Source organism: Astyanax mexicanus, chromosome 6 (assembly GCF_023375975.1).
Source record: "Astyanax mexicanus isolate ESR-SI-001 chromosome 6, AstMex3_surface, whole genome shotgun sequence".
Taxonomy (NCBI): Eukaryota; Metazoa; Chordata; class Actinopteri; order Characiformes; family Acestrorhamphidae; genus Astyanax; species Astyanax mexicanus.
Genome location: NC_064413.1, coordinates 4605395 through 4622755, shown reverse-complemented (window position 1 = coordinate 4622755; position 17361 = coordinate 4605395). Strand labels below are relative to the sequence as shown.

The 17361-nt window shown below is 35.3% G+C and overlaps 2 protein-coding genes and 1 long non-coding RNA gene across 3 annotated transcripts in view; 2 read left to right on the top strand and 1 right to left on the bottom strand.

The window, feature by feature from the left end:
• LOC125802491 (uncharacterized) overlaps positions 1-17361 on the top strand; it is a 479356-nt gene that overhangs the window by 405331 nt on the left and 56664 nt on the right. The window lies entirely within an intron of this gene.
• si:dkey-29h14.10 (uncharacterized) lies at positions 903-5395 on the bottom strand. Its single transcript, XM_007250832.4, has 5 exons — positions 5262-5395; positions 3420-3683; positions 2646-2699; positions 2125-2244; positions 903-1126 (listed from the first exon to the last, which is right to left on the bottom strand). Exons 1-5 carry the CDS (start codon positions 5305-5307, stop codon positions 930-932), a joined length of 681 nt encoding a protein of 226 aa, XP_007250894.3. The 5' UTR covers positions 5308-5395; the 3' UTR covers positions 903-929.
• prelid3a (PRELI domain containing 3A) lies at positions 6348-13114 on the top strand. The gene is made up of 7 exons (XM_007250831.4): positions 6348-6546; positions 8027-8195; positions 9055-9144; positions 9324-9394; positions 10125-10227; positions 11813-11886; positions 12394-13114. Exons 1-6 carry the CDS (start codon positions 6515-6517, stop codon positions 11864-11866), a joined length of 519 nt encoding a protein of 172 aa, XP_007250893.1. The 5' UTR covers positions 6348-6514; the 3' UTR covers positions 11867-11886; positions 12394-13114.

Sequence of the window (17361 nt, the reverse complement as noted above, 5' to 3'; positions counted from 1 at the left end):
TAAATTACTGTATACTATTTATAACAACAAAAAACAATAAAAAAACCAAAATCAATTCTGAGGCTTTTGACTAAAGCAAACCTAAACTGGCAGTACAAACTATCATGCATTAAAGGGGTTAAAGGACAAGTTCAGCAAAAATAAACTAATTCATTACCACAGCCCATAAATGTTTGATACAAAGAGATTCTAGGATATTATTGCTAACAGACACTGGCCAGGAATAGTCACATCTCAGTATAAAACAATAGGAATTTGGAATGGTATATGTTTATACTTCTCTACATCCAATCACAATCAGATTCACTCTATCTGGATGGAGAGATTTATCTGGATAGGGGTTTTATTGAACGATGAGAAGCCGGAATGAAAACAAGCTGAAATGAAACAGAAGTAACGAGGCTGTTTTTAAAATGTAAGGAGTAGAAAGTTCAGATAATTGTGTGAAAATGTAAGAAGTAGAAATAAAAAGTCATCTGACAAATACATAATTACTCCAGTAATGTATAGATAACAAACATTTCTACTTAAGTAAGGAAATTAAGTGTTTGTACAAATACTATGAAGTACAATATACTTCATAGCATTTGTTGTTCTAGCTAGTGGGTTGAAACAGGAAATTACTAAATAAGGCCCTTTTTCCTGACTATGCTTATGCAAACAACTTCTAATCTAATTGAGCACATAATACAGTACCTGAACAGATAGTATACCCCTATCTACAGTATACAAATTTACACAGCATACTGTATAAATAAATACAATGTTTTTTTTTTGTAAAAGCACATTTAAAGCAGGTTGTAAATGTTGAACGGATTGTATATGAAATAAACACTATGTATTAAACAATGTTGTGTCCTGTTTTTCATAATATCTGCCACCTTTAATAAAAGGTGCGTAACTTTTCACTCCAGTTCATCCTCAGCGTTTCACCCCTCTGAATCTTCCAGCTCACTCTCTTGCTCCTCTTGCTCGTCCGAGTCCAGGCTGCACCCAACGTTCATGTAGTTGTTGTCCCCGATGATGACGAACTCTACGGTGGAGTCCTTCACCTGGATGCTAGGAGTCTCTGTGGGGTCTTCAGCTGTCACTTCCTGATCTGGTCTCTGCATATCTTCCTCTTTGTCTATTAAATGCAAGCAAACAGAAAAATATAACCATTAACATCTGCATTACAGAAGAAACAGGAAACTGGGAGCTATATCTATATCTATATGTAACCTGACATGCCAAAAGTCAAGGGACAGTATCCCCTGAGGTAACACTTAATAATCAATTTACATAATACTATCCCATGACTTCTGGCATGTCAGTGTTTTTGTACACAAGTATATCAGAATACTGTTACCACCTCCTTGTTTCTACAATCATTGTCCATCTTATTAGAGCCAATCATCACATACAGTGCCATGAAAAAGTGTTTGAATAAGTATTGAATAATAAACAAATAAACTAACGAGGAACTAAATGAACAAAGAAACAAACAACTGAAGCATAACAAAAAAGGAAACAAAGAAACACGAGAACCTGACTGCCGTAAAAACGCACAACCATGGACGACTGAGACAGGAACGAAAGAAACTATTTATACACACAGAAGAGGACAGGAAACACCTGAAGCCAGATAACGAGGGGGCGGAGCTACGTAGAGGAACACTGGACTAGGGTGGAGCAACAAATGAGCAAAGGAAGAGCACATTACACACAGTTACACACAGGACGTGACACAAACCAACCTGGCCCTGTGTAAAAAATTTATCACCCCCCTATGAATTAACTGTGATTTATTACATTTTTTTAAGAAAGCACTTTAACAAAACCTGTCCGACAACATGAAGCTGGATCTATCTGTCTGGAAAATGTTACAAAGTAATTTTTGAAGCTTTAGGACTCCAGAGAACCACAGTGAGAGCTATTATTTACAAATGGAGAAAACATGGAACACTGTTGAACCTTCCCAGGAGTGACAGTCCTACCGAAATTACTCTAAAAGGGCATGGACAACTCATCCAGGAGGTGGCATCAAAAGAGCAACCCAGAAGAACATCTAAAGAACTGCAGGACTCACTTGCCTTGGTTAAACCCACAAGCTGTGGCATAAAGACTGATCATTTCTACTCTTACCATTTGCAAGTTGAGCCTGAGAGAACTGACAGCACAAGTCGTTGTTGTGTCCGATGATGCAGTGGCTGAGCGAGGAATTGTGTATGTTAATGATGTACGGTGGAACTGCTGCTGTCGTCTCTGTCAAAAAACAGAAACAGAAACAAAAAAAATAAAAAACAAAACACGGAATAAAGGACCACTGATTAATAATAGGCCATTGAGCACCTGTTTTGGATTAATGAGGAAGGATGCAAGCAATGGGAATACTATTAAAGTGTAAAATTATAGGACAGATTATGTAATACAGAAGAATAAGTGGCTATACAGGCTTCCAGAAATTGCAGCACAGATTTACAGATGGGCATGATGGTGAGGCTAACCCGTGATCTATGAACCACAACACAGGACATTTAAAATAACGCTTAATGGAGAACTTACACCAGTACATAACAGACATCAGACGTAGAGCTCTATATAGTCTTTCATCTATATAGAAGGCAAGACAGCCAGAAAAACAATTTTGTTTATGTTTTGCATACCTGAGCAGGAGATGTCTTCAGAGTGGTGGTGGTGGTCTAGATCCGCTGCATTTACTATAAGACAGAAACACACACAGTTTAAGAGATAATACAATACTAATGGTTTAACCCTTTAAACTTTAAAGGCCCATTCTTTAACACCGCGCTCTTAAACATTGTAATTGACATATAATTATCACTGTAGATACTGAATCATTAACAGCAGACACTAAATCATTTATAGCAGTTACTGCAAAATTTACAGTACATCCAAACTATGAAGAAAAACATTCTGCTTTTCTCCTCAATTTAGCTATGCCAATCATTAGCACTCAAAAGGAAGACCTAGAGTTACCTATGTTGTACAGGATAATTTAATCAGAGTTACCAGCCTCAGAAACCACAAGTTAACAGCTCCCAACATAAATTGCCAAGTATTTTGATTGGTTTAACTGTTTAATTTGCATTAATTTCTGAAGTACCTGCACAACCAAGAAACTATATTAGTTTCATGCTGTATTATTTCTTTTGTTACACTATATATTAGAAGTATATTCTTGAAATTATTCAAATATGATTTTTTTTTTTATATCACCAAGAATAATGTTTTTGCAAAAAAGATTATATTATTTTAAAGCAAGATAGCCCACCCCTAGTATGGATTATGACTATTTGGGATGGCAACCGAATTCGTTAATCTGAATTACAACAATTATTTAAAACAATATTACTTTAAAATATAGTTAAAATCATAAATTCCATTTACTACCCACAGTAACAGCTGCTATAACTCACCTGTGCAGCCTGTGACGGTCTCAAACAGCGAGGGGTTACACACAGCTAGACATTTGAAGAAGAGCTGACAGGCACGAGGTCCTTTGCGGTGAATAGTGAGCAGCAGCTGGGAGGCTTTCTGTATGTCTGTGGCTGGAGCCTGGATGTGCTGGAACTCATACTCGGTGATGGTGCTCGACCGACACAAACACGCTGATATTTTCTCCACCAATCTGGAGGGCATGGACTTTGTGAGGGTGCAGAGCTGCCGCTGGAGTGTTTTGTCTGTTAAGAAAGAAAAACATTAAAATTATAATAAAATTAATCAAAACTAATAAAAAAAATTATGAAATATTACATTGCAGTTTTTAATTAAAAACCTACTTGTGTGTGACCATGTATTTTAAGTAACTTTTTACATTCAAGAGATATTACGAATTATATCAGTAAAACACATTATTATATGTCAGTCATTTTTCATCGAAGCCAATCACACAAGTACATGAAAATATATTTGAGTAAATATATTAAACTCATCCAAAATATGTACTGAAGTAAAAGTGGAAGTGGGAGGAAAAAAACTAACTCTCCAGTAGATACAGATACAGCATTTTAGTACTTAAGTACATAGTAGTAGTGAAGTACAAATATCACTCGAGTAGATACAGATACAGTGCTTAAGTACAGTAGTAGTAAAGTAAAAGTAATCCTCCAGTAGATACAGATACACTATTATTTTAGTACTTAATTACAGAGTAGTAGTGAAGTAAAAAATATTACTCCAGTAGATACAAAAACAGCATTATATTAGTACTTAATTACATAGTAGTAGTAAAGTAAAAATCATACTCCAGTAGATACAGATACAATATTATTTCTGTACTTAATTACAGAGTAGTAGTGAAGTAAAAATAATACACCAGTTGATACAGATACAGCATTATTTTACTACTTAAGTACAGTAGTAGTAAAGTAAAAAATAATACTCCAGTAGATACAGATACACAGATACAGCATTATATTAGTACTTAATTACATGGTAATTAGTAGTGAAGTAAAAATAACAGTCTAGTAGATAAAGATACAGTATTTTTAGTACTTAAGTACAGTAGCTAATGAAGTAAAAATAATACTCCAGTGTGAATACATTATTTTAGTACTTAAGTACAGTAGTAGTGAAGTAAAAATAATACTCCAGTAGATACAGATACAACATTATGTTAGTACTTAAGTACATAGTAGTAGTGAAGTACAAATATCACTCGAGTAGATACAAATACAGCATTATTTTAGTACTTAAGTACAGTAGTGGTAGTAAAAATAATACTCCAGTAGATACAGATACAGAATTATTTTAGTACTTAATTACAGAGTATTAGTGAAGTAAAAAAAAAACTCCAGTAGATACAGATACAATATTATTTAGTAATTAATTACATAGTAGTAGTAAAGTAAAATATCACTCCAGTAGATGCAGATACAGCATTTTAGTATTTAAGTATGGTAGTGTAGTAAAAATAAAATATTTGTTTTAGTGCTTAAGTACAGTCGCTAGTAATGTAGTTCTACTTCATTACTATTCATCTCTGCATGCAGGTGGAAGTTTCCAACTTAAATTCAAATCTTTAATTTATTGTTTTATATAAATAAATTAATATGAAGGCTAAACTACATTTAAGATATTTAGGGTCAGATATATTTATTTATATTCAGGAGAAATATGATATTTTAAGTACTCAGTGTTGAGATACTTGTGTTGTTTTGAAGGAAAGTGAGAGAATTAACTTCCTCTATGCTGGAGTTTCTCTATAGAGCTCTACAGATAAACAGGTCAGACAGAATATATAAGAAATATAAACTCACCGGGCTGTGTGGCCGCCATGCAGCGCTTAGACACGGTGTTGTCCATCTAGGAGGTAATGTCACATTGACCACACTGTCCCAATAACCGCCCTGCACTATAACTTCACTCCCTGAAATAAAGTGAAACTACAGCAGCGCAGATGTTTGTGCGCATGCGTGTGAGAGTCAGGCAAGAGGGAAGGGGGAGGGGGCGTTATTTCCCTGCGGAATCCCCGAGATTAGATCATACACCATAAGTTTTACTTACAGTCAAGTAAACTCACGTTTACAAGTCGTTTTAGTGCCACTCTTTAAAATAACGGTTTACTTCGAGAATATATATATAAATCATAATATTACGACTTTAATCTTTAATCTTTACAACGGCGTTTTAGGGCCAATCTTAAAAAAATAAAAACAGATTACATGGAGATATATAGTCATAATATTAAGACATAATTTTTTTTATCTTAACAACTGCGTTTTAGGGCCACTCTTAAAAAAATTAAAACAGATTACATAGAGAATACAGTCATAATATTTCAACTTTAATCTTTAATCTTTACAACTGCGTTTTAGGGCTATTCTTAATAAAAAAAAACAGTTCACTTCAACAATAAGTCATTATATTATTAAATATAAAGTAATAATAATACGAAATCAAAGTTGTTATATAACCACTTTATTCTTGTAATATTATGACTGTAATCTCGTAATGTTTCGATTTTAATCTCGTAATATTACAGGTTTATTCTTGTATTATTAATGATAATAAAAAAATTAAGATCAGCGTAATAATTTACAAAGAACACATTAAACAATGCGCACATATATTTTTTACGTTAAAAACCGATTAATATATTTTTAGTATTAATATTAATATTTAGTAATTAATTAATTAATTTGCTTCTATTTATTAGCCTTTTTTTCAAATAAATTAATATTTTTTTTATAATAACCAAAGCCAAACATTAAAATAATAAAACTAAGCCTGAACTCAGAGTTGGTATTATTACTTGTTAGCAGTGGTAAATTTGTTTGTGCGCATTTTGGACGCACAGCTGACGCTCTTGACAGGGCTGTACTGCGTCTTCAGCGCGCAGCGGCTGACGGATTCTGCTGCGCTATAACGGAGCTGTGGAAAAGATGCTGCCGGCCGGTGAGCAGGGAAAACAGCCGAGCTCCGGGTTTAACACTCTGAACCGGGTTTAACCCTGAAAACCGGGCTTAACGCTCTCCTTTTATTAATGTGAGCTGCAGCGAGAGAGGCAAAGATGAAAATCTGGAGCACGGAGCACATATTCAGGTATTAACTAGCCCAGCATGCCTTTATATAGAATACATAACCTACCTATATAAACATACACAGAGCTAGATAACTAGCCTAACCTAGTAGCTAACGTCTGTGATGCTGATTTATATTAAATTAATTTAAATAAACTGACAGACATTTAACTATAGACTGTAGATTGTAGCAGCTCATCTGCATCATACATGCCTGAGGTAGATTCATACCTTAAAGGCCCCATATTATGCAAAACTGAATAATCCTTGTATTATTTTATGTAAAAGAGCTTAATGTATTAGCTTTGTTAGTTAGTTTGTTATACTAGGTTTCCAAATATGGCCAAAACTGTCCATATATCTCAGAAACTAATAATATAAAATCTATCTTTATGCTGTCATAAAAACATTAAAAATACCAGAGACCACTTGAAAATTATATATATTTTTTGTTTTTACCATATTAAAAACCTCTGAAATATAATCAGGAGAAAGATGGATGATCACAAGCCATCAAACCAAACTGAACTGCTTGAATTTGTGCACCAGGAGTAAAGACATAAAGTTATTCAAAAGCAGTGTGTAAGACTGGTGGAGGAGAAACATGATGCCAAAATGCATGAAAACTGTAATTTAAAAAAACAGTGTTATTCCACCAAATATTGATTTCTGAACTTGTAATATTTTATGAATATAAACTTGTTTTCTTTGGATTATTTGAGGTCTGAAATTTGAGGTTATTTTCTGCAAATAAATGCTCTAAATGACAATATTTTTATTTGGAAATTTGGGGGAAATGTTGTCTGTAGTTTATATAATGAAACAACAATGTTCATGTGAATCAAACATATACCTATAAATAGCAAAATCATGGAAACTGATTCAGAAACATTTTTTCTGAAGCTGTAGATGTATTTCACACAGAGTGCTCTATTTTAAGCATTTATTGATTTTATTCTTGGTGATTATGGCTCACAGCTAATGAAAACCCAAACATATGTCTAAACAATTATAGAATATAATATAGGACCTGTTGGTACTTTTGGCATTCCTGCTGGAAAATGAAATCCGCATCTCCGTAAAAGTTACCGTCAGCAGAGGGAAGCATGAAGTGTTGTAAATTTTTGTTTGGGAAAACAAAACTGCACAGACTTTATACTTGATAATAAAACACAGTGGATCAACACCAGCAGATGACATGTCTCTCAAAACCAAGTCATGTGGACAGTGAAACACTTGTCACTTATTTCATCACATTTCACTCTCTAGGAAATGTCATGATGATGAAATCATGTCTTACAAAAGCTTATTTAAAGGTTTTTACTGATACTTCCCATTTTACTATAAAATGCCTGTTCACTCTCAGCTCTGCTCAAAGTGAGCCAAAACGTTTGCGTTTGTTTGCGTTTGTTTGCGTTTGCGTTTGTTTTAGCCACACAAAAGCTTTAACATCTTTTGTTAGCTTAAACATTATAGTCACCTACTCTGTTCTTCCTCCACAGCTACCCCTGGGAGACGGTGATCAAAGCAGCGATGAGAAAGTATCCCAATCCAATGAACCCGAGTGTAGTAGGAGTGGATGTACTGGACAGGAACTTGGACAAAAATGGCCGCCTCCACAGCCACCGGCTCCTGAGCACTGAGTGGGGCCTTCCAGGTGTTGTCAGAGCGGTCAGTAGACATGGCTAGTCATCATTAGGGCACTTTTACACAGAACTTCCCAACACTTTACATTGCCATCCTCACTCCTTCTCTGCATGCCTTTTAAAATGTTGTCCAAATATTATTTAAACAGATATATTCCCTTACAAATCATGTACATCTCACAAAAGTGAGTACACCCCTCATTTTTTGGAAAATATTTTTTATTATACTTTTTCACAGGACAACACTGAAGATATCACACTTTCATACAATGTAAGGTAGTAAGTGTAAAACTTGTATAACAGTGTAAATTTGCTGTGCCCTCAAAATAACTCAACACACAGCTATTAATGTCTAAACCACTGGCAACAAAAGTGAGTACACCCATAAAGGTAAATGCCCAGATTGTGCCCAAAGTTTCTTAACTCTCTTGGGCATGAAATTCAGTTCCACAGTGCCTGCAGCACTCATACAGCCCCAGACTATGATGCTACCACCACCATGCTTGACTGGGACAGTTTTCATGTGAGACCACAGGACATGATTCCAGTAATCCATGCTCTTGTACTTCTTGTCTTCAGCAAACTGTTTGCAGGCTTTCTTGTGCATCACCTTCAGAAGAGGCTCCCTTCTAGGGCAGTGCCATGCAGAGAGAGTTGATGCAGTGTGTGGCATACGGTCTGAGCACTGTTGTTTAAGCTTTGCAGCAATGCTAGCAGAACTCGTGTCTATTTTTTTTAAAGCCATGTAAATGCCCTTGTGTGTGGAGAGTTAGGCTTAACACACTCGGAAATTAATAAATAGTAATTTAAAACATGAACAGGTAAAGAATCTAACTTGAGTTATGTCAGAAATTCAAACCAATGATCAAAATTTCTTTCTGTAGATTTTGGGCACAAGTCGAACCCTCACCTATATTAAAGAGCATTCCATTGTGGACCCTAAAGAGAAGAAAATGGAGCTTTGCTCAACAAACGTGAGTATTTTTATCAAAGTAATGAACTTTTTTTTTTTCTTTACGGTTTTTATTGTTTCTTTGTTTACTGTTGCTGATTCTACAAATAAAAATAAAAATTAACTGTAAATATTGAATATTTTGCTTGGATGTTATGAATTATTAATTTGTTTTATTTATTATGTTATTTTTATTTTTAGATAACCCTTACTAATTTAGTGTCTGTTGATGAGAGACTAGTTTACAGGCCACATCCAGAAAACCCTGAAGTGTAAGTGAAGCATTTTATTTCATTATTATCATCCTCTTTTATCTATCTATCTATCTATCTATCTATCTATCTATCTATCTATCTATCTATCTATCTATCTATCTATCTATCTATCTATATCTCTGTCTATCTATCTATCTATCTATCTATCTATATCTATCTATCTATATCTCTGTCTATCTATCTATCTATCTATCTATCTATCTATATCTCTGGCTGTCTGTCTGTCTATCTATATATCTATCTATCTATATCTCTATCTATCTATCTATCTGTCTGTCTGTCTGTCTCTGTCTGTCTCTATCTATCTCTATCTATCTATCTATCTATCTGTCTGTCTCTATCTGTCTGTCTGTCTCTATCTGTCTGTCTATCTATCTATCTATCTATCTCTGTCTGTCTGTCTATCTATCATGTATCTCTCTCTGTCTGTCTGTCTGTATCTATCATCTATCTATCTCTCTCTGTCTATCTGTCTCTCTGTCTCTGTCTGTCTGTCTCTGTCTGTCTCTATCTATCTATCTATCTATCTCTGTCTGTCTGTCTATCTATCATCTATCTCTCTCTGTCTGTCTGTCTGTCTGTCTGTCTGTCTGTATCTATCATCTATCTATCTCTCTCTGTCTATCTGTCTCTCTGTCTCTGTCTGTCTGTCTCTATCTATCTATATACTTTTTTTAAAGAAACATACACAATGTATAAGAAACATTTTTTTGTCCTCTACCAACAGAACGATATTAACCCAGGAGGCGATTATCACAGTGAAAGGAGTCAGTTTGAGCAGCTATCTTGAGGGACTGATGGCTATGAGTATGTCAGCTAATGCAAGAAAGGTACTTTATTTCGTTGTTTCTAAAATAAAACTCTAAACACGATTTATCACGTGCCCAGGTGCAGTCAGATTGGCCAAGACATGTTTAAAAACCTGACATGTGCTTTGTTAGTGGGAGACTAACATTGCTAGCAAACACTTGTTTGTAAACTGTCAGCAGTCTCATCTTATTATTGTTGTAAATATACAACAAACTCTTAAATGTACTTCAGCTCAGTATGGTTTGAAAAACAGTATGTTTGATCATTTAAACAAGCAAGAGCACAGAGTGTTATCTTTTGTGTCTATTTCTGGCTGTAAGAGCCTGTGTCTATAAATTTTGTTTCATCAGGGGCCCATGCAGAAGCCATTTTTTTTTCAAATAGTGACATATAGTGAACTTGTGCATACTAGTGCATCTGAAAAAAAATGAGTAGCATTGAAAAGTTACTTTATAATGTACATTTAAAAAAAAAACCTTTATAAATGCTTTTATTGCGGTCATTTGCGCCTCTGTAGCGCCCTCACAGATTCAACTGTGCTATAGGTGAGGATGATGCGTAGCTCGATCAATAAACCCCCACCCCCCTCAGAGACGTCCAATCATCTGTGTCTCATCGCCTTCAGAGGCACGCTGCTGCTGCAGCTCAGCCAATCAGCTCTACCTTTTGCCTCGCCTCTAAACCCATACATCACCCAGTTCTCCTCCCAAACTACCCTTGCCGAATTTGGGCTGAACTCGACGGCTCCACCTTCCACGATGTTGTGCTGGAGATCAAGAATTGGAAAGCTAACATTTCAGTGTTGTTGTTGTTTTGTTTTTTTCTTCTTCAATGACCTCACAGTTTAGGCCTCGTGCGAGTAAAGGCCAGTTTCATTCTTTCGTGTTCTGCACTCTATTCTTTTACTGGAATATCCTCTTCAGCAGTCACATGATAAGATGATTGCATACATTCTCGTTGAAAATTTGATGCTTGCTCAGCAGATAAAAGGGAAGCTTAAAAATAGACCTCATTTGCCTGGATGACACAATCGGAGAATTGCTGCATACGGGAGGAGAATCCCAGTAAACAATGTGGTTTTCTCTGGAGCTATTAATAAAGGAGTTCCAGGGTTTCCTCCAAAATACTGACATGAAAAAAATCTAGAATGTTTTTTTGATATACTGTACAGATTCAGATTAAAATTAAATCACCAAATATAAGGTAAAGCACAGAATTTCAAATATTGTGACATGAGAGTTCTTGCTATGAGAGCGGAGTATCTCCGCAGTTTATATTACAAGTGAAAACTATCACAGTCCAATACTTGGTGTAAAAATAGTGATTTCTTTGCATGGGTAACTCTATGCCCTTATCACTAGCTAGCATTGTAATCCTTTTGGAAGAATCAGCTAAAAGTGCTGTATTTCAGAATACTGTGGAAAAAAGGACGTGGACTATTCAACAAAATTTTGTACTCGTTATCATGTTTCACTATAACCCAAGTTTATTTCGCACCAGATTTCTCTTTTAAATTACACACATGACACAATGTTGTTGCTCACATATTTTCGCAGCAATATTTTCAGCTGATGTCTGTCTGCTGTCCTTTTTTATTTTCTGCAGGGATGGGATGCGATTGAGTGGATTATTAAAAACTCGGAGTGTGACGTGTGCTAACATCTCCAGTCTTCTATACGGTTAGTATTAAACTTGTTTGGGATCTGAATATGATTTGTGTATTTTTTTAGTATAGCAGGTAATAGCTAGCATAGGCTTTGCTGATAGAATACTCGAATATGAGCCCGAATATAAAAACATAAATCAGCGTAACCCTGCGTTTAAAAACCAGTATGAATTTTTCACATAGTGCCATACTGCTAGAGGTGCTACAGACCACCGTGTAGAACAGCACCACCAAAAAAGCATACTGGCACAGCTCACTAGCTAACGCTAGCTAGTTAGCATAACAAGCTAACACACCGGAGTGACGGTCACTCTGTCCTGCCTGGAGAGAAATGTATAGAACAGCGCTTTATCTGAGGAGCTCCTGCTGCTGTTCTTTACTGTATGTGTGTTTTTATTCGCGTAAAATAGATAAACAACAGCAAACGTCAATTATACTTTTTTCACAGCACTGTCTATCTTAAGACGTTTTGATTAATAGTTTGTAACTAAATATCTGTGTTCATGTTTTTGAATCACAGGGCCAAATGATGAAGTGTGTGCAGTGGAGAATCAGAACCAGTAGTCAGAAGCACCAGCTATAAAACCACAACTGGTCCGCGTGGTCTGGCTTCACCCAGCTCTGTGTGTGGTCTTACAGTGAGTGTGAGCATCTTCTGAGATGGTTGAGTCTTGGATTTGAAGCTGGTTTGAAGCATCACTTTGGAAACCTCATGTTTAACCTTGTTAAACTGCACTTTTAAGGTAAACCTGTGCTATTTGCAGTCCTCGCTGAAAAGTGGAATGTTATATCAGAATATCAGCAATATGCACTGCTCTGACTACCTCCTTTAAAGTTATGCTAAGTGTATTATAGTCATATGAGAAGATTACTACTACTAAAACTAATATAAACTGAAACTAAGCAGTGAAAAAACTAACAAAAACTAGCAAACCCATTTTAAAAAATAATTACAACTAACTGACTTTGAGGGGAAAACTGTCAAAATGAAAAACATATATAAGAAATCAATTTCGTGTTTAAAGACATTTTTTATTTTATTTTATTTTTAAATTTACTAAAATAATGTTACTCTTTTGTTACTTGAAGGCAGCATTAGGCATTTTTATCAATTAGAAACATATATTTTGCATAAATTATTACACAATCCACTGCATTAAAAAATAAAGTATTGTGGGGTTGCATTAGGGGGGTAATTTGTCATTAATGTATTAATCCCCCCCCCCAAAAAAAAAAAACAATTTTAATTCATGCCATAGAGGGTCAAGAATTCTAACTTAGAAAATCAGCAGCTTTAAATACAGCACCTGAAATGAGTTCCAGGTGTTTTACCTGATTAAATTATTAATCACATAACAAGGAAAGAATAAAGACAAGAAAAATAAAAAAGTACGCTGCCTGGCCAAAAAAAGTCTCCTGGATTTAAGTAAGTAAATGATGTGTTGGTTGGTTGATGCTGCAGTTGGTCTGCAGGTTTAGGTTCAGCAACAGTATGTGCTGAAAGAATGAGGTCAGCTGACTACCTGAATATACTGAATATAGACCAGATTATTCCATCAATGGATTTTTGTTTTAAATTCCAAGATGACAATCTCAGGATTCGTGGGGTTGGAATTGTGAAAGAGTTCAGGGTTCAGGGAGCATGAGATCATCATTTATCATTTTTACACATGGATTGAGAGAGAGAGAGTTCACCACAGAGTCCAGATCTTAACCTCATTGAGAATCTTTGGGATAAAGTGCTGGATGGAGAAGAGCTGATTTGTGCAGTGGTCAGACTCTACCATCATCAATGCTGCTGCAAGAGCTTGGTGAAAAATTAATCCAGCAACACTGGATTAAAATAAATCTTGTAACATTGCAGAAGATTATTGAAACGATGCCTCAGTAAATTGTGTGAAGCACTCAAAGCTTTTTTTTTGGCCAGGCAGTGTATATATCAGTCCAGTTGAGGCTGTGACAGTAGAGGGTCTATGTTTAAACCTTTACATTAAAGTTCTAATATTTTATATTATTATTTTATGCCATAGTAACTGCAGTGATAGAACCAGCAACTGTATATATATTTATTTTGTGCGTTTTTTTATTCAATGAAATGATTGTGTTTTTATTTATTTAAATATTTATGTATAGTCATTTATGTTTGTTTATTTATTTATTGTTATTTGTATTTTTTTATTAATTTATTTATGCTATTTATTTGATATTTATGCTTTTTATTAATCGCACTGGATTAACAAAGCTAAGTCCTACCTTATGTACAGTTTGGTCTTGTTTATATCAGTACACAACCACAGACACACAAACTGAACTCTTATATCCAGATGGCAATACAATGATCCCAGCTTGAGTAAATCTTTTGATTCTGAAAAAATTAAAAATGAAGGATTATGAGGTCGTGCACTAGATACAGCGGTATAAAAAAATAGTTATTATAATAGATAATTTTCATGATTTTTCTTTATAAATCATTGGTTGTTTTGGATCAGCAATTTAACTTAAATATATCATATAGTAGATACACACACAGGGATGATTCTGCTACATTGCTATCTTGGCAACAGAAAACACAGGTGCAGCACTGACCAAGTGGACAAACTGAAACACCTGTCATTTTAGTGTGGGATTTTAGGTTTCATGGCTAAATTGGGGCAGCCTGGTGGCCAATCTTCATTAATTGCACATTGCACCAATAAGAGCGTGAAGAGTGTGAAGGTTCAATTAGCAGGGTAAGAGCACAGTTCTGCTCTAAATATTGCAATGCACACTATAACATTATGGGTGACATACCAGAGTTCAAAAGAGGACAAATTGTTGGTGCACGTCTTGCTGGAGTATCTGTGACCAAGACAGCAAGTCTTTGTGGTGCATCAATCAAGAGCCACGGTATCCAGGGTAATGTCAGCATACCACCAAGAAGGACCAACCACATCCAACAGGATTAACTGTGGATGCTGTAAGAGGAAGCTGTCTGAAAGTGACTTTCGGATGCTATCCCAGATTGTACCCTAAAAAATTCCAGTAAAACCACGGCTGATCAAATCACGCAAAATTCAATGTGCACCTCAACTCTCCTGTTTCCAACAGAACTGTCCGTCACCACAATAAATTATTGTGGTCTAAAATCAGGTGTTTTAGTTTCATTGTCCAACCGCTGTGAATAACAACACACACAATAACATGCAGCAGTGCACAAACCTAACTTACATCTACAATAAACTGAATATAAAACAAAATAAAAATGTAAAAATGAGAAAATTAAACATTTAGATTTGGCTTTAGATGCTTTACACACACACACACACACACACACACACACACTATACATGCATGAATCAGTTAGCATGCTAATCACAGAGGCCAGTAATCATGCATGGCTGGCTTGAATCCACCTTCACCATGTTTTAAAGATGGATAGTATTGTTTTAAATAGATTTAAGGGCCTTGTAATGTACCATTTATTTTTTTAGTTATTGTGCAATTCTGCTACTGAAGTTTTCCGTGTATATTAAATGTAAATTATTATTTTTTTGTTTACAGAGTTTACAAAGTTTCTTTTGTATGTTTTATGTTTCTGAACACTTTTTTTCTTATATTCTTTTTCTTTAGTTTTAAACCTCCTGCATCAAAAATGACCATTTTGGCTGTTCGAATACTTGAGCGGTAAACGGTGCTGTATATAGATGTACTAAATATCTGGCAAGTATGATTAATAATTGTGTTATTACTATGCAGATTGGAATTTAATTATCATTTATGTACTGCATTTCTGTTTGTCTTAAAGGGGCTACAAATGGGATTTTACATACAGAATATATGTTAATTTGTTCTTAATAAATCAGAGCGTACATATAAACCATATTATAGCAATATTTGAAGAGAAGTCATAGTATTTACTGGTCTTACATAATATTCTAATTTTCTGAGACACTGATTTTTGGGTTTTCATTGGCTGTAAGCCATATGACATCACATCAACAATAAAATAAATAAATGTTTAAAATAGATCACTCTGTGTGTAATACATCTATGTAATATATGAAAATATAAAGGGAAATATAAATTTGAAGAGGAAAATTATCTTAAGATTCTTCTTTAATCCCACATGTAGCTCCTTTAACTTGTTATTGCAAATTGATGCTGCATATAACCCTGTTCCATCAGTTGTTTCTAAAATGTATTTATTTTGAAATGAGCTGGAATGTTAACATTTTCATTTCATATCCCCCAATTTACCCTATCAAACTGTGTGATTAAAACAAATAAACTTCTAAATAAGTGTTTGTCTAGTTTATTGGATGTAGTCAAAGATGTTAAAAGTATTGACATTCATTCATTCATTCATTCAGTAGATATCAAGCATCAATACTAGAGTTAAAAATACTTCTTTTGAAGTATTATAGAAGTATCAAGCTTTTTAGGGCGTTTTCACACCAGCACTATTTGGTCCGGTTAAAACGAACTCTGGTCCGTTTGTAACTTTAGTGCGGTTCGGTTGAGCAGGTGTGAAAACAGTAATCGCACTCGGGTGCGGATTAAAAGAACCGGACCAGCTAGAGGAGGTGGCCTCGGTCCGGTCCCAAACGAACTCTGGAGCGGTTCGCTTGTGGTGAGAACGTGATCCGGTCTCGATCAGATCCAGCTATTAAATATAAGCCATTTATTTGAGCTAAACTGCTGGTAAAGCAAGCACAGTTTAAACTGATATATCAGCCAGATAACGCTAATTACCACAGCTGTGAACAAACACTGTGTCCATGCGCGCGCCGTCTGCGCTGCATTCACTGCTCACAGCTGCGTGACTCTGTTTATTATGTATAAATCTGCGCTGCACGTAGAAACACTGTTTGAAAGCTCAGCGTTCAGTGTAAAAACACATATACGCGCTGGAACACAAAATCTTCTCGCTGTATTTACTTTTTCGTATATTTATATTTAACGTACTCACGTGTCAGACAGCTCTGACCAATCAGAGGACACAGGCTGCTCGCGTGGTTTATTGATGCGCATTTTGGTGCGTTTACATTTATGCCTGTGTGAAACCAGACTAAACAGAGGGAGAAAACGCTCCAAGTAAACAAATTCATCAACTGATTCGGACCAGAGAAACGAACTACAGGTGTGAAAACGCCAAAGTACTGGACTCAAAACTACTTAAAGTGTAAAAGTAATGTAAGGGGGAAAGAAAAGCCATTAAGGACAAAAGCTTAGGCCACGCCCACAGAGTCCTATAGTGCACTACCACCCCACCATCAGTTTGATATATCTAATAACTGATGGACACAGTAATATTTCAGGATGGAAATTAGGTTTATTGTACGAACAGAAAATGTGCAATATGCATTAAACCAAAATTTGACCGGTGCAAAAGTATGGGCACCCTTATCATTTTATTGATTTGAATACTCCTAACTACTTTTTACTGACTTACTGAAGCACAAAATTGGTTTGGTAACCTCATTGAGCTTTGAACTTCATAGCCAGGTGT